Source organism: Orycteropus afer, unplaced genomic scaffold (assembly GCF_000298275.1).
Source record: "Orycteropus afer afer isolate SDZICR_OR568_19922 unplaced genomic scaffold, OryAfe1.0 scaffold00080, whole genome shotgun sequence".
NCBI lineage: Eukaryota > Metazoa > Chordata > Mammalia > Tubulidentata > Orycteropodidae > Orycteropus > Orycteropus afer.
Genome location: NW_006921667.1, coordinates 9,704,674 through 9,727,037, shown reverse-complemented (window position 1 = coordinate 9,727,037; position 22,364 = coordinate 9,704,674). Strand labels below are relative to the sequence as shown.

The 22,364-nt window shown below is 45.3% G+C and overlaps 1 protein-coding gene across 1 annotated transcript in view; it reads right to left on the bottom strand.

The window, feature by feature from the left end:
• EPN2 (epsin 2) overlaps positions 1-22,364 on the bottom strand; it is a 63,950-nt gene that overhangs the window by 28,998 nt on the left and 12,588 nt on the right. The window contains exons 3-5 of the mRNA XM_007941478.2: positions 9,538-9,650; positions 5,138-5,230; positions 3,541-3,715 (exon numbers count right to left, since the gene is read on the bottom strand). Coding sequence (XP_007939669.1) covers positions 3,541-3,715; positions 5,138-5,230; positions 9,538-9,650 — 381 coding nt within the window. The remainder of the gene's footprint in view (positions 1-3,540; positions 3,716-5,137; positions 5,231-9,537; positions 9,651-22,364) is intronic.

Below are 22,364 nucleotides of genomic sequence, written 5' to 3'. Positions count from 1 at the left end.
AAAGAGAGGGAAAAAAAAAAAAATCGGGAGGACAGGGTAGGGCACCCTGACTGGGATGGAGTTCCTGCAAGCCCAGAAGGTGGGTGGGAGTGGGGGATGGCCTCACCTCCGTTCACCAAGCGGGTGTGGGGTATAAGAGTAACAAGAGGAACGTCGCACCTTTTCAGTCATGCAGGTCCGGAGAGACCTTGGAGTTGCTGGCAAGCAGAACCTGTTCTCAAGCCCCTGCAATCTGAGAGAGTGCTATCTCTTTAAATATCCAAAATGGTCAAGCTGCTTGTAAACATTCAAAATGGCGGCACCCTCCAGACAGGCAAAAGTCCACAGCTCAGACTGCCTTTCTCTTTGCCTTCTCCGTTTTTCCCTCAGCCACCAGAGCAGTCCTCCATGCAGTCCCTGGCTAGCGGGGCTGATTTTTAGGTTAATTCTTAGGTCCTACCACCACTCGGCAGTCTCCAAGCTGTCTGTGCCGTCAGGATCGCTCAGGGTCGCTCCCAGACTGCAGCTCCATATGTCTCCTTTTTTGGTATTTTCACGCAAATTCTTCTGCTAGATGGGGTTTAGTCCACTTCTATATCCCTTCCTTCACAGCTCAGGGGTCCAGGATTATCTTGTGTGTGTGTGTTAATTGGTTTCCCTTTTCTTTGTTGAAGAGGGTCTGTGCAGTCCTTCTGCCTAGTCCGCCATCTTACTGGAACTCTCAAATGATTAATTTCTAAAACTCAGGTTTCAATCTTTTCTTAAAAACTTGGATTCACAATAGTGAAAAAAATAGAAGAAATCCAAATGCTCATCAACTGATGAACAGATCGACAAATTGTGTTCTATCTATATAATAGAATATTACCCAGTAGCCTTGAAGAGGAATAAAACTCTGACACATGATACCACATGGATGAATGTTTAAAACACAATGCCAAGTCAAAGAAGCAAACACAAAGTCACAAATTGTATGATTCCTGTTATAAAAAATGTCCAAAATAGGCAAATACAAAGAGACAGAAAGCAGATTAGTGGTTGCCAGGGGTTGGAGGGAAGGGAATGGAGAGTGACTGCTAATGGACCCACAAAGGGGTTTCCTTTTGTGATGATGAAAAAGTGATGGAATTAGAGGTGATGGTTGCACTATATCATGATGTACATTTTAAAATGGTTAAAGAGGTGAATTTTATGGTATATGAATTTTATCTCAAAAAAAAAAGATACTATATAGATCCACTTGGGCTGGCATTCCCAGGGGATGTCCAGGTATCCCAGGCTGCCTTGCTCCTGGTGGCCCCATCATACCACTTTCTGCACAGTAGCCTGGGCCTCACCCCTTGTTGACTGTGCCTGAAGGCACTGCCTGTGCCTGCAGGTGTTGGAGAACTTGCGGCCACTAGAGGAGGACACTGGTCCTTGGATCTGCCACCATTCAGCCAAATGAAAACTTCCCCAGCTTATCTGTGCAGGGGTAAGTATAATACAAACATATTACAAATTGGTAGCGTAGTGCCTAAGGCATTTGACTGCTAACCAGAAGCCTGGTGGTTCAAATCCACCAGTCACTCCTTGTAAGGAAGGCTGGGCAATCTATTTCCATAGTGATATTGCCTCGGAAATCCAAGAAGGGGTCACTATGAGTTGGATCTGACTCGACAGCAGTGCATTACGTTCAAGTACCATATACTCTGGTAAACAACTCAGACAGTTTAAAAAAAAAAAAAAAAGGCAGAGAGTAAAAAGTCCGTCTCCCAACTACCCACCCTGACCCAGTGTCCTCCTAGATTCAACCCCCAACTCAGCACAGCTTAAGCTTATTATTAAACTCATCTGGCTCCTAGTAGAGCCACTTTCTTTTCTGGGCACTGAGAAAACCATCCAACTAATCCACTTAAAATTTTGAAAGGGGCTGAAAAATCTCCCCAGAAGAATATCCTAGCCATAACTTAAGGTGGCCATCATGCCACAGAACTGGATTCAAGTTGAAAAGTGAAACCAGAAGTTATCGCCTACAGGAGCCTGCTCTCCCTGTACTCCCAAGGGCACATTAGCACTGCCTCACTCTACCACACAACTCATACCCCCTGCAGGCAAGCATGTGTGCAGACTTCCATGCTCCCCAACCACCTTCCCAGGGTATCCCAGCCTCACAATGCTTGTGTATGTTCCACAGTGATATCCTACCATGGTTCCCCTCACATACCACATCAAGACAGCCCTGCTAGCAGCCCTTGAGGTGTTGAAAACTAGGAAATTCAGCCTGGGGATTTCCCCCAAGGTCCAGGGGCTCCACTTCACCACTGGAGCCAACAGCATCACCAAAGGGCATCCAGGACTTAGGGCACCACATCCTACACCAAGTCCCAATCGCTTTACAGGCTGCAAGCATGGCCTGCACCCAGCCACCTCCTTCCTCCCCAGTCTCACACTGGACAGTGCCCTAAGCCCACTACACCAGACGTGCATGCTCTCATGCCTTCACACAGCTCAGTCATCCTGCCGGAAACACTTCCACCTCTCTGCTGCCTGGCCATCTTTTGCAATTCCTTGAAGGTTTCCTCTGGAAGCTTGTCCCACACCCCCTGGTCCCAGAAGTTGAGCCCTGACCCAGCATCACTCAAATAACGTCTAGTAAGGTCGAGCACACAGTACTACAATCATGTGCAGCCAGCTGGCCTGCACCAGACCAGGGTCTAGAGAGCATGAGCATTACCTATCTGCCCTTGGGTCCCTGTATAACAGGATAGAGCCTGGCATTTGGCACACCTCAGCAAACATCCAGATGACCAAAATGAATACAAAAGATGGTTCCAGTTTGTGGAAACTTCAAGATGCCACAAAACACACAATTCAAAGCTCCCAGGCAGAAAGCCTGGAAAGCACTGAGGGGGCCTCAGAAGCAACAGGCCAGGGTCACCACAAGGCTTCTGAGCCCCAAGCATCCTGTCCGTCGACTAAGAAGCCCACAGGACAAGGCCATCACCCCGCATCAGCCATGTTTCAAGTCTCCTAGCACAAATTCTCTTAAATTTGGCATCAAACAGAATTTCAGAATATTCAATAAGCCTATTAAATTGCTTTATATAACAAGTAGAAATTACAGTAAATGTATCCCTTCTCATCAGTGGTTATGTTAAACACATCCTAATTTCCAGCTAATTACAGCAATTTGACTTAAATGTTTCATGCTGTATATCATACAGCTCCTCCAACAGGGGTGCTGGGTATACTTAGGAAGCTGAAGAGAGTTAAAATGTGTCCCAAGGATGGGATAAGTCACTTCTGATGTACACAGGAAGCAGAGAGCAAGTTGGCTTTCCCTTGACCAAAGCAGAAACCATTCAATATGGAAGAGATGGAGTGCTCAGCACAACCCCCAAGAAAGGAGGGCCTAGCCTGCTGGCATCACTGCAGGTGCCTGGAGAGCACAGAGAATTCATTACAATCAACCCAACCAACACCCCACTTCAGTGAGAAGCAAGAAAGAACAAAGAGCTCTTTCTGCCATCCCTCATTTATTCAGCAGGGAAGCCTGGGAGAGGAACCAAAGGGTCTTACCAAATGATGGCCAGGGGTCCGAGGTGCTTGCTGGGGCTGCTGGCCCACCCCATGGGTTGCTCTGGCTAGCTGTGGGCGCTGGGCCCCAGGGCTCTGCTTTCTGGGCTACAGGGCCCGAACCGGGGAGAGCATCCATTAAATCCAACAGAGTGGTTTGCTGTGGGTGCGAACCGTGCTTCTGAGACAAAGAAAGAAACAAGTTTTACACTGCTACCAAATGGCAACCCATCACCATAAAACAGATTCAGATTCATAATGACCCTGTAGAACAGAGTAGAACTGTCCCATTTGGTTTCAAAAGCTGCGATCTTTATGGAAGCATATTGCCATATCCAGGAGTTCTGGTAGCACAGTGCCTAAGGCATTTGACTGCTAACCAGAAGGCTGGTGGGTCAAACCCACCAGCCACTCCTCAGAAGGAAGGTTGGGCAATCTATTTCCGTAGTGATACTGCCTCAGCAACCCAAGGAGGGGTCCCTATGAATCAGGGCCGACTCGATGGCACATAACAACAACAACAACAACTGCCACATCCTTCTCCCACAGAGCAGCTGGAGCATTTCAACCACTGACCTTTCAGCTAGTAAGTGAGTACTTAACCACTGTGCTACCAGGACTCACTTATATCGCTATAGTCACAGCAAATCTTCCTATGTTTGTCATAACTATTCACCAAGCCCTCTAACTACAGGAGACAGCCCTGCCCCCATATCACCACCTCCTAAGTACAGCCTTCTCTTCTGAGGTTCCCCTTCCCTGCTCCCACAGCCACCAAGCAGCACTGGAGCCCTGCCCTCTGTGGTTAGAAGGGACATCTCTTTAATGGGTGATGAGTGTGCCAGGAATGACACCACTCTGGTCATCTTTATGCTCAAGCAAGGTGCCTGGCACAGAGAGGTAACAATGACTATGATGAAGGCCCACATGATGGAAGGCTTGCCTTGTGCCAGAACATCCTTCTAAGTACTTGACAATGAACTTAACTTTCACCATGGAGTCCCTGGGTGGTGCACATGGTTAACGCACCTTGATTTTCAAAAAAATCAGCCTTGAAAATCCTACAGAGCACAGTTCTACTTTGATACTACTGAGGTCACCATGAGTTGGAGTCAACTCAGTGGCAACATTTTTTTAATATTCACCACAACTGTATGGCATAGGCACAATTATCATCCTCATTTCACAGATGAGGAAAATTGAGGAAGTGGGACGTAAGTATCTCCTGGTTAATGGGATGGAATGTGATCCCAGGTAACTGGGGGCCCACTGCCTGTGCTTACCCATTGGAGGTGGGGGTTGGAGTCCAATGAACCCAGGTGACCAGGCCAGGCCCAACAGCCATGCCCACCTGCTCTGGAGGGCAGGGGTGCAGTACAGACGGGCCTGTCACAGTAGAGTCAGACATATTTTCAGCTATGTCTTCAATTTACTCTTGCTGACCACAGGCACCTGAGACATTTGTTTAGTAGTAGAGAAAATGGCATGGTCTGAGAATACTCCACACATCACACACGTGTTACCGGACTGGGGCAGAGAGGCATTTCTACAGCAACCATGAGATAGTCTCAAATATTTCTCTTCCCAATGAAGCTCTTACCTCTTTCTTTTTCGGAACTTTAACTGTGTCTCTTCGGCTTTCCTCAAGGGCCATCTGTAATCTGAGGTCATCCCCCCGCCTGAGGCGTTCTTCCTGCAGAGGGATAACTCCAACTTGAAGTTGATTTTTTTTTAAGTAATTTATCTTACTTTGTTGTTGTTGAGAATATAACAGGAAAACATACACCGATTCAACAATTTCTACATGTACAATTCAGTGACAAAGATTACATTCTGCAAATTATGCAAAATAGTCTCACCCTTCTTTTCCGAATTGTTCCTCCTGCACTGACAAAATCTCACTGCCCTCTAAGTTTCCTACCTGCCCTTTCAAGTTCCTGCTGTCAATTTGATCCCATACAGATCAAGCAAAATGCAAGGCAGACATTCTTTACTAATTAGGGTTGCTGTGAGTCAGAATTCACTTGATGGCAAGGGTTTGTGGGTTTTTTTTGTTTGTTTGGTTGGTTGGTTGGTTTCAAGAAGACTTCAGGGGTTACTTTTGGTTTATGGTTTAAAGATTATCTCAGGGCAATAGTTTCAGGGATTCATCCAGCTTAAATGGCTCCAGAAATTCTGGATTCCATGACAATTTGAAATTCTGTCTGCTTTCCCGCCATTTTGATCAGAATTCTCTACAGAATCTTTGATCAAAGCATTCAGTAATGGCAGCTGGGCACCATCCAGTTCTTCTGGTCTCACACAAAGAAGATAGTTGTTTGAGGTGACAATTAGTCATACACTCCATTTCCTCCTCCAATTCCTGACTCCTTTCTTGGTTGCTCTAGGTGAGTAGAGATCAATTATTGAACCATGGATGGCTGCTTGTAAGCTTTTAAGAGCCCAGGCACTATGCAAACTAGCAGGTGGTAGCACTAAAACACATTATTAAGTCAATTAACTGGAACAGCCCATGAAATCATGACCCAATATCCAAACCAAGAAATCAAATCCCATGAGACGTTTGGTTGTCTATAAGCAGCCTCAGTAGCTACTCTTTTGTAGTTGTAAATACAGGTATGTGCTGCATAACAATATCTGACCGCTTATACGTCTGTGGTCCCATAAGGTTTTCTTTTCCAGCAACCAGAAAGAATTTACTGGGGACAATGGGCATGCAGGGCTGGATGGTTGTGTGGGAGAGTGGGCAAGCAGAAGCCCTTCCTGCTGGAGCCTTAATACTCTGGATCCACTGGTGCCAGATGAGTTGCCAGCGCTGGCTGAAGGCCTTGCCCCAGGTGCTGCAGGTGAAGGGTCCCCCGTGAGGATGTGTAGGTGCTAGGGAGACACAGGAGTCACTGCAGAAGGCCTTGAAACACCCGTGGCATTCATAGAGCTTCTCACTTGTGTGGATTTGCTGGTGTTCAGATGAGCATGGAGCTCTGGATAAAGGGCCTTGTCACACTGGGTGAATGTACTACACCAAGTTGGAGCTCTGGCTGAAGGCCTGACTGCATTTGCAGGGCTTTTTACCACTGTGGATGCACAAGTGCTATGTGAAGGACAAGCTGTGGCTGAAGGCCTTGTTGCATTGTCCACACTTGTACAGCCTCTCACCCATATAGGTTAACGCTGGTACTTTGATAGCAGAGAGTTGTACCTGAAGCTCTTGCCACAGGTCTCACGGCTGTGTGGCTTCCCGTCCTGTGCACCACCCTGCTGGACACCAAAGCTCATGCCCAGGCCAAAGCCACTGCCCATCTCAGCCTGTTTGGGGCCACCACTGGTCCCCAGGCAGACACCCCTCTTCTGTGTGCAGGGTCCAGCCCCTGGTGGCTGACCCACTGACCGCTCCAAATTGGCCTCTGGCCCCAAGTATTCCCCATACTTGGGTCTCTATGGAAGGGCCCTCAGCAGGTTCTTCAGTACCCCTGCATCCTGGCCCACCTTCACCCTACCTCACGTATGTCTGGCTGGGGGAAACAGGGGTACCTTCTTGTGTTCTGACTCAGAATCAGGCTAGGAGGTGTCTCTCAACTTTCTGGACATCTTGGAGATACAGGCCTGTTAGCTCCTCCTCTTGCTGCGCCTGGGAGAGCGCCTCAGGGCTTGTGGGGGAGGGGAGTGTAAGGTTGATCATGGAGGTAAACCAGGGCCCTTATGGTGGTTATGGGCTCCAGGAGGTGTTTCCACTGATAAGAGAATGACAAGGAGTGGGGCAGGAGGTGACTCATAATCATCCCCTAGGGCTGCCATCTTCTCTGAGGTGTCCTAAAGGTGTGTACACCTGGGACCCCTATGCTAGCTGTCTGAGCATAGGTGGGGGGTCTCAGGGTGGAAATCCCTTCAGCTCATAGGGCTGAAGATCCCTGCTCTGAGTTCAGGTTCCAGTCCCTACTGGAGCAACAGCCAAGGGAGGAGAAGGGACATCAGTACCACTGAGTCAGGAGTAAACACTCCTCTGCCCCCTCTTCCCAGCTGGGAGTACTGTGCCTGTGGAGAAGAGCATGATCACAGAAAGCAGCCACAGGAAGCAACAGCCACCAGGGCTCAAGCCCACAGCTCCACACAAGCCACATGACCTCAGACGTCACGCAATTTGAACGTACATAATGATGATGTTCTCACAACATCCAAATCACGTAATGTCCTATTTCACAGAACGTATCATGGACGTTAAGCAACACATACCTGTATATGTATCACACACTTGCCAATTCAACTTTTAACAGGTATACAACTTTTGAGATCAATCACATTAATTGGCTGTGCAACCCTTAGCCTTAATGTAATTTCCCCATCATCATTAACAGAAACTTAGTGCTCCATAAACAATAAGCCCCACCCTACTTTTCCTCCTCCCTCCTGCGCCTGGTAACCTCTAGTAAATTTTAGTCTTTATACATCTGCATGTTCTTCTCTTTTTATGTAAGTGAAATTTTAAGCTGATTTTAATGTCATAACACCACTACATAGAGCAAAGCAACACTGGCCAGCAATAGGAAACACAACATTGTATTCCACATAATCTCCAAGGAAGGTTTGAAAACTTATAAAACAAGATTACTTTTTAATAGTGAATTTCATGCCACAAAAAACAAAACAAAAAAAACCCTGAGCTCAATAGACTCCTTCCTCACTGGGCCACACATGAGATTTCAACTCCCTTCGCGACAGGCACCAGGGAGTCTGAAACGGGCACCACCAAAAGGAGAAAGAGGATTTTTAACATTTTTTTCTCAAAATAAAAATGGCTTTATAACTCTTTCTAATGATAAAATCAATATAGCTCCTTATAAAACACAGAATCAGACAACCCAGAAAGAATGAGGAGGATGAGAATCACAGAGTATTCCACCTCCCACTGCATATGCTTCCAAAAAGCTCTGATTTCTAACAGAAATGATTTACGCATGCTCCTATTCATAAACATGGTATTATAAATAACACACAGATATGATTGATTAACTGAAAGGGATCGAACCGTCTGTCTGGGCCCTGCATCTCCCAGCGAGCGCTCTCCTGCGCATCTGCGTGCACAGACTCGAGGACTGTGTAACTTTTCTACCTGGGTACAGAGAGGCCATCATTGAAGCTGTCCACTGCGGTTGAGTTTTAGCACATTTCCAATCATAAATAGACAAGTATTGTTGGGAAATATCTCTGCACATATATCCCTAATACTGTTCTCTGAGCACCAGCTCCCAAACTAGAGCAGGCACACCGCTTGCCCTAACTCTGCCTACCCCTTTCGCCAAGGGTCTGTGGACACAGACTGGAAAATTCCAATTAGCATGGAGAATGACTTCAAAGGGGAACTTTAATCTCTCCTTTCCCTCTGCCCCCATTTTAAAGCCATTAATGTTTATTAAAGAACAACTGGAACTGAAAAACAATTAAGATCACATGTACTTCTGTCATCTGAACACAAGAACTCTTCTTTCCAGACGCACCTTCTCGTCTTTTTCTAGCTTTTTCTCTGGGCCTCTAGGCACTGTTGGGGGTTTTGGTGCATCTCAGCAACCTGCCCTCCTGGAATGAGCCCGCCCAGCCCACGTGTCACACACAGGAGGTGCCACTTCCTTGCACCCCCTCCCTGAGGCACTCTGACCCTGGCCCCTTTGCAGAAGGAATGTCCTGCATGCGTATTCCTCAAGGAGGCTGTGCACATTCCACTCACTAAACACAGAGCCCTGAATGCTGATCAAGGCTGCACAAGGGTTTCTGGGAAGCCCTTTTGACTGGTTTCTTCCCTAGGCACTAACTTACCCAAAAACCTTTCCTAGTATACCATGGTATAGCCTCCCTTCCTGTCAGGGACAGTGGGTGACAGCACATGGCAGCACAAAATCCCAGCTTGGAAACCACATCTGAAATGTCTTGAAGACAGGGCTTGTGGTCCTCCCTGGAACCCACCCTGCTCTGTCCCCACAGGGCTGACCACACTGGGCACTGACCTACCTGCTCAGCCACTTCTCTGCTCATGGCCAGTGCCAGCTGCAGCTGCAGCTCCTCTTCTCCACTGGTCTGGGGCCGAGCCTGCTCCAGCTCAGAGGACACCCGTGGGGAGGTGGCTGTGGGGGCAACAAGGTAAAGTCACCATGTGCAAAAGACAGGGTTGCCACAGACCTTATCAGATAACATTCCATTCCCATGGCAAATCCACAGGGCTGCCAACAATCCAGCAAGATGGGAAAGGTTCACAGAGTACTTCAAGAGTAAGCATAGGTCAAATGTAGTTTTATCATGACATAAACCACACAACAATGACCCCAAGAAGACACCTTCAGCTACCAGTCTTCATGGGGTGGCAACCTGCATCACCACAGCACATTTGCATTGTTTCAAAGATGAACTAATTTTTTAAAAGATCAAGAATATACTTTCTCAAAAGCTGAATTGAAGATGATTATCCAAACATGTTTAGGGCATTTGTAGGCCAAGCATACTGCTTAAGATGCCCCCAGCATTTGAGAATTTCATTTTGCCTCTTATTAGATTTAAGGATCATGGAAAAATGAAGCCCAAACTGTTCTGTAGTGATTTCTGCAAAAATCTGTTGTTTTAAATAACATTTACTAGAAAAGAAAAGCACATATATGGACATTTTTGCTATAAATATTTTATCTATAAATATTTGTAAGCAGCTCCTGGAAAGACAGTTTCTACTAAAGGGATGAAATGTGAATTTCCAGCTGACGCATCAAACCCCAAATGAATGACTCCCATAAAGGGATCTTACGGATGCACACATAAAGCCAGCACCCCCCACCACCATGAGAGAATGCTAGGCCCCACCCACAAGGATGTCATGTTGCTCAGAGAGTCTGAGTGCCTCCAGAAATTAGATGTAAAAATGTAAAACCTGGGAACATACATCTGAGTGTGCAACCCTCATCCCAGGGGAAGGCCCATTATGCTTCACAATTCTGAGAAGACAGAGAGACAAAGAAAGATCTGGAACAGCCATCTTAGGCAGCTCTGGGCTCTGCTCTCCCTCTGGGCCTTCATGCGCATTGTCTCCTTCATTCATGCACTTCCTCAACTTTCAGAGGCCGGGAGCCTACCTCCAGGAAGGCACCCCCCCCCCAACCACCGAGGTATAGCCCACTCTCTGTCACTCTCCCATAAAGTGCTCACCACACTGGGGCTACACAACCTATGCATGTTCCCATCCTCTATCCACCCTCAGTGTTGAGCAGTGCACCTGCCATTTATTTGTTGGGTGAATAGATGCATACATGCATGGACAGACAAATGGAGAATTCAATTTTCTGACTAATGGGAAGTTGTTTTAAAATGTTCTAATTGTATATGAGTTTATCTCCTTCTATGGAATCTATGCTAGCAAACCTATCAGAATTTACTCATCTGAAAGTCACTTCTGTTTGAATCGCCAATCAAAATCTGCTTCTTGCAGTTTGCTTCTGTGAAAAGTAAAAGGCCAGGAAAGAGTCCTGCCAAATGAGGTTTCTAGATGACTGGGCTGTGGCTCCAGTGAATAAAACAGAAGATGGATAAGCACAGTTATGTCCTCGCAGGTAACTACACCAGAGGACCAGGCTGCCTCCAGGTATAGTGGGGCAGCAAATTCTTCTGTGCTCCCGAATACTGCCATGCAGAGAGATTGCTTGGTCACAAAACTCAAAAAACAACACAATGAGCACAAAACAAAGAGCAGTAAGATTTCATTTGAATTATCCTATGGCATGAAGCTGTTGATTTATGTCAATCAGAAGATTTAAAAAAAAAAAAAAAAAAAAAGCAGCAGTCAGCAACCGTCTATCTAATCTCCAAGGCTGCCAGTTACAAAATATGTTGTTGTTGTTATGTGTTGTGGAGTCGGACCTGACTCATAGCAACCCCTCCTTGGGTTCCTAAGGCAGTATCACTACGGAAGTAGATTGCCCCATCTTCCTTCCGAGGAGTGGCTGGCGGCTTTGAAGCACCAGCCTTCTGGTTAGCAGTCAAGTGCCTCAGGCACTATGTTACCAGAGCTCCCTGTTACAAAATATACAAATGTGTTTTCCTAAATAAAATAAATCTCATCCTAGTTCATTACCCCAATTATACCTTCCACAGTATTTCTTTAGAAATAAAGCTTGATAGTAATGAAAAGTCCTTAATCCATTTAACAATTTAATTTCCTGATAACACACCAAAACGAAAATACAATCATTGTCGGTTTTGTTCCCAAGTGCCACCTATGCCAATCACAATACTTAGGTTTGGGTTCTCTGTGCTCAAGAAGCAAAGACATCACCATCCAGATTGGGGAAGAGGGATGCCAGGCAGCTCTGAATGGGCTCCCCAGTCTCTGGCTAGCCACGTGGCCACCCACTTCCCACAGCCTTCCTTCCTGACAAAAGAACTTCTGGGGCTTGGTTCACACACCCTCAACTCATAGAAAATACAGCACAGCTGACATCCTTCATTTACTGCCAAATGGTAATAATGAGTGAGGAAAGTAGAAGGTCCTGTGCCCTCTGCCCAAAAACATGCTCTGAAAGTGAACCCCAGCCTGGCAGGGAGAGCTGCTCCTTGGCTGTGTTGCCACAGTGCCTAATTCAGCCAGGCCAGGGTGCCCATGGGTCTACTGCAGGAATGAGGCTTCCCTTGTCCTCTTGGCTTTTCAGTGCATCTGTAAGACCACACTGGTTTAAAATTAGTTTTTACATGCCTTGTCTACCATAACTGGAGCTATCAGAGTCATGCAGTGACACATACAGAAATTGTTTACCACATCAATGTGTACGCTAAAGACAAAGGGTATTCCCCCGAATGCTGTGGTTTTCATAAGCGGATGCACAGCTCTCAGTTCCACAGGTGGCAAAATTCACAAGCCACCACCCTGAGTATAAGCAGAGCTGCGCCCGGCCGGTCTCAGCTGCGAGGACAGATTCCGGCAGAGATGTCCTGGCCTCAGTGAAAGCATCTCTGTCTACAAAGGGCCTCTGTATCATGCACATGACACTGAACACAGACACTGCTGTGAAACAAGCCTGAATGAATCCACTCTGGCCACTTGAGCAAGGCCCTGCTCAGAGGGCCTGACGGTTCTCAATTCTTAGGGACCCATGGAGAATACAGGTGTCCAGAAGACACGTCACTCCAGGTTAGTGGTGCCTGCTATCCTAACTAGCACACTTAGAGGAAGAACAGTGACTGTAACTTAAGCTAGTCACCAACACAGATCCCAGTGTGTCTTCCTCCTCCCAGCTACACACCATTTTGTATATGGAACCCATCTGGAAGAGCTGAAAATTATGAAAAGGGTTTGTTGTTGTTGTTGTTATGTGCCATCAAGTCAGACCCGACTCATAGTAAACCCCTCCTTGGGTTTCTGAGGCAGTATCACTACAGAAGTAGATTGCCCCATCTTCCTTCCGAAGAGTGGCTGTTGGGTTTGAACCGCCAGCCTTCTGGTTAGCAGTCAAGTGTCTTAGCCACTGTGCTACCAGAGCTCCTATGAAAAGGGTAGGCCTCCTTTTTACTGTTTCCAGCATGTGATACTGGCTGAGTAAGCCTGAGGTGAGAAGCTGAGCAGCAAGGCTATGAAAGTACAACATTTTTCTCAAATACACTCTAAAAGACAGACCAAGAACCTATCCTGTTCCCGGGAAGACCGTCTTCTGCAACATTAGTGATCCTCCTCCTTCCCCAGGCCCATGCCACTGGCTGAGCCTGGGAGCCCTATTCCCCATGCTGTGCAAAGGTCCCATCTCCCACACCTGGTCCTAAAATAAAGGCCAGAAGATTTTCTAATAACGATGCCTCAGCTGGCCCATTTTAGTTAATTTTGAAAGAAGAAAGGAAACAAGGCAAGCTGATGGAAAAAACAGGCAATCAGTCCTTCTCATTGGCTATTCTGTAACTTTCCTAGAAAGACTCTAGGTGGCACTGCCAGTCACAGACTAATCACAGTGAATGGACTTCTGATAATTCTCCAGTCCATGAACCTCATGCAGGTTCCTAGAGGGTGGGAGTGGGGGCTTGTTCATCTATATCCCCCCTCATACAGCCACCACACCTTGAAGCCCAAGAAGACCCCCACCTGCCTCCAAGCACAGAAGCCACCACACTCACAGGCCTATGGACAGCCTAATGGGAGCCAACAGGCCCAGGCTATTTCAGAAGACAGAGAGTAGGGGTGGATAGAGCACCAAACAGACAAACCAGGATTTGAATCCTATCACTACCACTTATGCAGGGAACTGCATCCAAATTCCTGGCTTCTCTGAGCTTTTGCTTCCCCATCTGGGAGATGCAGACCAGCAGGGTTTGTGGGAAGAGTTAACAGGTGGCCCCAAAAAGCGTGAGGAGTGCCCAGACATAGTGGCAATGCCACCTGCCCAGTCTTCTCTGCTCCACCCCACAATCCACTGATCACCCCACCCACCTTCTGTAGCAGAGACCAAAGGGCCTTCCATCTTGGCCCTGATCACCTCAGCATTTACAGAATAGGCCTGGTTGGGGAAGTGGTCCTCCCACACACTCTGTCTGCTGGGCTGGCCCACCTGCACTTGCCAGCCCTCCAGGGAGGGGCTGACGGGCAGTACTGGGCTTAGTGAAGCCCAGGGCCCACTTCCTCCCCGTGGTGACCAGTCCTCCATAGCCCACTACTCTCCTTCCTCATTGCTAAATTGTATAAAGTGCTTACAAGCCAGATCATCCTAAATATGGTGGCATCTACCTGTGGTTCCTTGGCTATCTCTCAAATTGACAATGACCCCTGAGGACACACCTCACGCCCTCACCCCGTAGCTCTGGCCTGAGCTGAGTCTCCAGCTCATATCCACAGGAGACCCTCCCGAACACCCTCATATTGCAGCCTCACAGTGTAAAAAGGAAAGACAGCTGCTAGCTGAATGAGGTAGATTATGCTGAAATATGCTCAGGTCACACTGGATGATATGAAAAGAAGAGTACATGTGTATGGTGGAAAAGCCAAGAGGGCACAAAAGTGAACAGAGCACTAGTGCCCAAGAGCCAAGGCCCAGCCACTGGAGAAGTGATTCTACCACAGCAGGACAAAGCTGTGGCTATCTTATGTCCATGGCTCCACATGTCAATAGTGGTGTGACAGCTGCGGTTATGTACCACCACCCACCACCCAGGAGGCTCACTCTCAGTGCCCCAACTGCACACTCATCATCTCCAATCTGTCTATTTGCCTATCCCTGTCTGGCCACTCTAACTGGTCTGTAAGCTGTGGAGGGCAGGGCTCCAGGTCTCAGCAGAGGTCCTGGCATGGAGCAGGAGCTCAAATCTTTGTGGGCTAAAGGAATGGCTCATTTTCCTGTATTAGTTTCTAATGAAAACTAGTTAACAGCTACAAACCCCAAGGGCACATGTATGCTAATCCTTAGGCTATGCCCATCCCATCTGTCCCCTATACAATCCTCACTGCCACCCTGCAATCCTGGTGCTGCCACCTCAGTTTTCAAATGAAGAAGGTGAGATCCAGAGAAATTCAGTCATGTCCCAGCTCACAATGCCAGCAGGGCATTACTCTACTGACCAGGGAGCCAAAGAATGGAGAGCCTTCCACAGCCAACAACATGGCCTCTGTCTGCAGGCAGAAGACTCAAGACTGCCTCCTCCCCGGCAGTTACAGTGTACCTAGATAGGTGTTAAGAACCTGACCACAGCTGGATCCAAAGTTAGGCAGGGATCACTTACATGCATTCTGCTTAGTTTTTCAGAGCAGATTACTGGATTAAGAGATTCCTCCCACCCCTCAGAAGCGGGAGCCTCCGGGGCATACAGACAGGCTCCACTCAGGCTACTGGGACGTCTGCTGGGTACCAAGAGCGTGCAAGGGATCATGCAAGGGCTGAGGTGAGCAGGCTTGTTCAGGCTACTCTTTACCCAGGTCACGCAGCTGCAATGTTGCTGCTCCTTGCAGAACTACCTGGATCCTCCCTGACACAAGAAGTGCCAGTGCCTTGGACGGCAAGAGAAGAAAGGCAGCCTTAATAATAGCCATGTTTTGGCAGAGCAGAGCTAGATGGGGGTAGGGTGGTAAACACAAAGGGCAGTCCTTGTGTTCGTTTGCATGTTTCAAAGCCCATCCTCTGTCAGTAATTAAAAACTGATTGTGTCCTGTTCTCTTCTGGCTACGGATTAAGCCCTCTCCATGACAAGAATCTCAGCTTGTTAGGTGGGTCACGGAGGGCTTGAATATTAAGCAATTTCTTCTCATTTGTTGTTAGGCCAGGGATCCCAGTAGTTCCTATCACTCTGTCCACAAGAACTAACAAAGCTGCCATCTACCCTTTGGGTAAAGCACTGGAGGCATAAGGAAGGGAGACCCTGCTAGTGTGCCCTGGGAGCACCCCATAGCTCTGCAGCCAGAAGTGAGGATAAAGGAGGGTATCCCAGCAGAGGTGAGCAGGCACTGGAACCAAATTTGTAAGCTCGGGCAAGGTATGGACTTTAATGAAGATAAAATTCTCTCATTTTTAATTTGTTCATAATCTTAAAGAAGTTAACTCCCAATAGCAGTTTCTCTGAGTAATACTTGTAAACAGGAAGCTCATTTATAATATTAATATATAGTAATAATTTCCACCTACTAAATTAGTAATGATCTAATAAAAATAATTCCAGTTGCCCTTTTGGTTCAGGGAGTTTGAGCTGAGCACTCTTGCCCACTGCTGGAAGCACAATGAATTGGCACAACCCATTTGGAAAGCAATTTGAAATGTTTCAAGATGTTCGTACACTTTTCCCATAAATCTAAATTCTGGGAATTCTATATTAAAGAAATAATTCAGAGAATCCTAAAGAAGCTTTATGCCGAAGAAGCTTACCACACCATTATTTATTTATACTGTGAAAAACAGCTCTGATGGTAACAGTAACAACTGTCTTGGTTCTCCAGTGCTGCTGTAACAGAAACAGCACAAGTGGACGGCTTCAACAAAGAGGAACATATTTTCTTACAGTCCAGGAGGCCAAAAGTCTGAATTCAGAGGGCTGACTCTAGAGTCTGGGTGGAGGCCCCTTGACTTTGGGCTTCTGCTCTGCCTTCCAGGCCCAGTGGACCAAGGTGAAGGCTTCTCCTGACTCACACAGCTGCTGGAAGCTAAGGCTGATCAACCCAAGATCAACAGGTAAAATGGCAGATTGTTGGCTCAGAGGCTGTGAAGGCAGTAATCCCAAATTCAGCAGACAACATGGCAGGCCACTGGTTCAACACCAGGAACTGAAGATGATGAATCATAAACCAAATGCAGGAGTCTTTCCACACATACTGGAAGCAGGCCACACCCCAAAGGCAATGCCCCTTCAAATGATTAACTGCTCACAGCATATTCCACTATGGAAGTTCTTACATCACATCCAATCTCATCATGGAGAATAACTACAACAGCTGCCAAACCACTCAAAAAACACAACCCAGCCAAGCTGACACAAAACCTTAACTTCCACAATAACAATGAATAAGTCATTAAGCCTATAGCAAGGTCATGTGTGAGGTGCAACTGTCAGTATATGCCATTTATGCAGCATGGCCTGGGAGAGAACTATCATTATCCCCATTTCACAGATGAGACTAAGCTAAGAAATGTTAAGTAACCTAAGGTTTAACTGACCTTTAAAACAAGTGTAATTGTGTGGCAATGTGGAAGCTACATATAAAAAGCTAGATTAAAAAAGTCAGACGTCACTACTATGTGTGGGCAAGGAGTCACACAGAGGCTTTTCCACTCACCTGCTCTGCAACTCCTTCTCCTTTACCAAATTCTGTGAAGGGCTAGAGCAGCTTCATCATCCCTGCCTTCCTGGTCACTACCCTTCACTCACTGCTGGTTTATTGGACTCTCCCAGTGCATAGCATTCCCCTGGCACATACAAGCTCAAAACGAGCAAATGAGCAAATGGATGTTTTGAAAAATGTGTGCAGTGCCTAAGGTTAGCATGACTGCTAACCAGAAGGCTGGCGGTTCAAACCCACCAGCCACTCCTCAGAAGGAAGACAGGGCTATCTACTTCCGTAGGGATACTGCCTCAGAAACCCAAGGAGGGGTCGCTATGAGTTGAAATCGACTCGATGGCAGTGAGTTTGGTTTGGTTTGGTTTGGTTTGGTTTGGTTTATGGAGGACACATCTATAATACTGCTACATTACCTGCATACTACAACATTAGGCATGTTTCCTTTTCATGTCATGCTATTCAGACCACCTGTGGTTCAGATCTAACACTACAGCTATCTTTGGGGGAGGGTGGAAGCCTTAATCTGCCCTTCAATTCATGTCCAAATTAAATGTTTGCTTGTTCTGCACATGACACAACTGTACAACTGGGAGGTACCAATTTCAGGGGTCCCAGCAGCTAGGATACTGTTACTACAAATGGCAGGCCACTCAGGTATGAACAAGAGAAGTGATGGGCTGGCCAGCAGTGAGGTGAGGAAGAGTTAGCAATCTCTGCCATGGAATATTGTGTGCAGCTGTTAATGTTTATGGCGTTATACAGTAACTGAAGAAAATGGTTCCAGAACATGCTTCTGTTAAGATGTTAAGAGACAAGATGCAGGGATGCAAATATGGATGTACAGTTAACTGCAATTACATAAAAGAAAAATACATAGAAAAAAGTGCTGAGCAGACAGCAACCTCTGAACAAGAGTTATCTTTGTCTAGTAACATTTTGGGATACTTCTATTTTTGTATTTCTAAGCTATCATGAATGGACATGCATTATTTTATAGTGAAAATACTACAGAAGAGCTTATTTCACATCCTCACCTTGTTCACCAGTAAGGATTTTGGAAACAAGTCACTAAGTGAACTCATTAGAAGAGCACTGGTTGGCTGAGAGCTGGACTAAGCTTTCCCAGCAGCAGTCAGCAGAAAGAGTAATTCCGTTTGCAATGTCAACTTCCAGCTCCTGAAAGCTGGAGTAGAGCCTGCTGACTGTAACTTTTTGAAAGGGCACTGCTACTGGGTCATCAGTTAAAGGGAAAGTGGGGGAAGAAACTTTCAGCTAAATAAAATCAGCTTTCCTGAGAGCTCATTTTCATGGGGGAAAAAACAGGTATATCACTAGTCCACACTTAACCTACCACTGGAATGGTGCTTCTCACCATTGGCTGCATACTGCAATCACCTGGGAAGCTTTAGACGACTGTGGTACGTGGGCCCTTGGCCACCCCAGAGACCTGATTTCATGGGTCAGAACTTGTACCCAGCATAGCTAAAGACCTCAGTGGCTTTGGAAGGGGGAAAAAGGCAGTTGGCAAAATGAAGAACACTACTTTATAACTGCAGCAAAAATGAGCAACTTGCCTACTGCTAAACTGAACAGTAAAGTATTGAGAAAATAAACAAACATATAAAATGCTTTTGTATTTTTAGAAAAGTCCACAGAATGTATTTTCAAAAGACTAAAACTCATACCTAGGGGCAGACACCAATAGATACAAACATACCAGATTAAAACACTACCACCAAAAAAAAAAAAAAAAAGGAGAACAAGGTTTATTTAGCATTTACTCACTTCGTAAGTATTCACTGAGCACCCATCTCTCAGGGGTCAAGAGTCCCTGGGTGATTTATCAATTAACACAACTGGCTGTTAACTGAAAGGCTGGAGGTTCAAGCACACTCAGAGGTACCTCAGAAGATAGCCCTGGCTATGTACTTCTGAAAAATCAGTCACTGAAAACCCTATGGAGCACAGTTCTGCTCTGACACACATGGGGTAGCCGTGAGTCAGAACCAACCAGATGGTAACTGGTACTGGTCCCAGAGGTCAGGACACAGCACAAAGATACAAAGGTTCTTGCTCTTCCTATTTGTTTCAGTGGTAAGGGGACAGAAAACAAGAAAAACAAAAAAAGATCATTTCAGACAGTGAAAAGCACCCTGTAGACATTAAGATAGGACATGATACATTTACTTGAGATTATAAGTTTGTGGTCTATTTTCCCATACAAAGAAAAATCTATCTTTATATCTTCTCTCCTATTTATATAATTTCTAGATGTCCCCTGAAGTTGATGACTGAAGCTAGCAGTTGGTGTACTGAGCTTCCATGAACCAAAGATACCATCAGCAGCCATGTGACTGTTACCAACTGGACTGAAGACAATTCCCTCTCCTTTCCCTGGTACCCTTACTGACTGACAGTTCATACACAAAGTTCTATTTATTTACTCTACAAAGAATGCTTTGAGACAGATAGATTTAAGTAGTTTATTCATAATTTCATTTTTATAGCAGAAGTCCCTTATAACATCTACCATTTAATTATATATTATTATATAATTGCCACCACCTCAGCGATTTTGATAGCTGTGCTTCAAATGCTGAGAACAATCTTACACTCTGTCAGAGGAGCTATTTAAAAGTGAGTTCTCCATTCTTAGCCACAGCCAGCTACACAGAGGGAGCAAGTAGTTGAACCTGTGGGCTCGGGACCATGGTCGCAGGGGAAATCAAGCGCAATTGGCTTAACATACTACACAAAAACATCGTTCCACATCCTACTTTGGTGAGTAGCAATTGGGACCTTAAAAGCTTTCAAACAGCCATCTAGATGCAACAATGGGTCTCTCCTCGTCCAGAGCAAAGAAGAATGAAGAAAAACTAAGATGCATGGAAACAATTAGTCCAAGGGACTGGTATACCATGTAATCCACAGCCTATATGACTATGAGACCAGATGAACTAGATGGTGCCCAGCTACCACTGTCAACCACTTGGAGGGGGATCTATGTAGGAGATCCTGGATAGAGTACTTAAAATCATAAAAAAAAAAAAAAAAAAGTTTGCTGGTCTGATTAGAGCCTGTTGGAACCCCTGAGACTATGGCCCCTAGCTGCCCCTCAGGTTTGGGATTGAACCCACTCCTCTGGCTTCCAGCCAAACAAAAGACAGGCATATAAACGGAACATTTAAAATAAGTAGATACAGTCCTTGGAAAGATCAATCATGGAAGATTGGAAGGGCTGTGTATGCACAGGGAGAAAGCTTGGGGGCAGGAGTGCATGGGTGGGAAGGACACAAAGAAGAGATAACTACAGGGAGGAAGTGGGAAGAGAGCTGTCGCACTGTGGGAAATTGCAGTCAATGTCATGAGACAAAGTATATGTGAACTACTGCTGTATGGAAAATTAATTTGCTGTGTAAACTTTCACCCAAATCACAATAAAAACTTTGAAAATAAATAAATAATCCAGGAACATTAAACAAGCCCAGGGCCTTATCAACCGAGAAAGAAAAAAAAAAAAGAAGTAGACATGACAAATGTTTTGTTATATATTTATTCACCGTAATTAAAAAAAAAAAAAAATCTGGGTCTCAAATATGTAATAGTTTAAATACGTGTTCCTGCTTTCAAAAACCATGAAAGTTAAAAGAAAGCATTACGAGTTCCAGTAAGATGGTGGAATAGGCAGAAAGACTGCACAGACCCTCTTCAACAAAGAAAAGTGGAACCAATTAACACAGATACAGAAGATAATTCTGGACCCCTGAACTTTGAAGGGAAGGATATAGAAGTAGACTAATCCTAACAAAGATGCAATACAATCCACCAACTTGGCCTTACAGGCATCTACAGAGCACTTCACCCAACAACAGCACAATATACATTCTTCTCCAGTGCACATGGAACATTTTCCCCATAAAGCAAGCCTTAATAAATTTAAAAACACTGAAATACTGCAAAGCATCTTCTCAGATCATAATGCTATCAAAGCAGAAATAAAAAATAGGAAGATCAACAGAAAAAGAATAAACACATGGAAAGTGAACAATACCCTCCTTGAGAAAGACTGGGTAAGAAAAGAAATCAAAATGGAAATTAAAAAATTCCTTGATTCAAACAAGAATGAAAATACAACATACCAAAATCTATGAGACACAGCAAAAGCAGTGATCAGAGGCCAATTAATAGCGATAAATGCACACATCAAAAAAGAAGAGCCAAAATCAACAGTTTAAACCAACACCTCCAACAATTAGAAAAAGAACAGCAAGAAAAGCCTACAGTCACAAGAAGGAAATAATAAAGAATCGAGCAGAAATCAATGAAACAGAAAACAGAAGAGCAACAGAAAAAAATCAACAAGACCAGAAGTTGGTTTTCTGAAAGATCAATAAAACTGACAAACTACTGGCAAATTTATCAAAGGAAAAGAGGAAGAGAACACAAATAACACGAATAAGAAACGAAATGGGTAACATCACAACAGAACCAACTGAACTAAAAAGGATAGTATCAAGATACTGTGAAGAACTATCCTCCAACGAATTTGATAATCTGAAAGAAATGGAGAGATTTCTAGAAACACACTACTTACCTAAACTAACACAGACTGATGTGGAAAAGTTGAATAGATCCATAACAAAAGAAGAAATTGAACAGGTCATCAAAAAATTGCCAACAAAAAAAGTCATGGCCCAGATGGTTTCACCAGAGAAATCTACCAACCATTCAGAGAAGAACTGACACCATTCCTACTCAAATTATTCCAAACCACAGAAAAGGATGGAATCCTCCCTAACTCATTTTATGAAGAAAGCATAGTCTTGATACCAAAACCAAGCAAAGACATCACCCAAAAGGAAAACTACAGACCAATATCCCTCATGAATATGAATGAAAAATCTTCAGCAAAATCCTAGCCAACAGACTCTAACAACATTAACAAGAAAATAATTCATTATGACCAAGGGGGCTACTTATCTAGTATGCAAGGATGGCTCAACATTAGAAAAACAATCAATGCCATCCACCACAGAAATAAAGCAAAGGAGAAAAACCACATGAT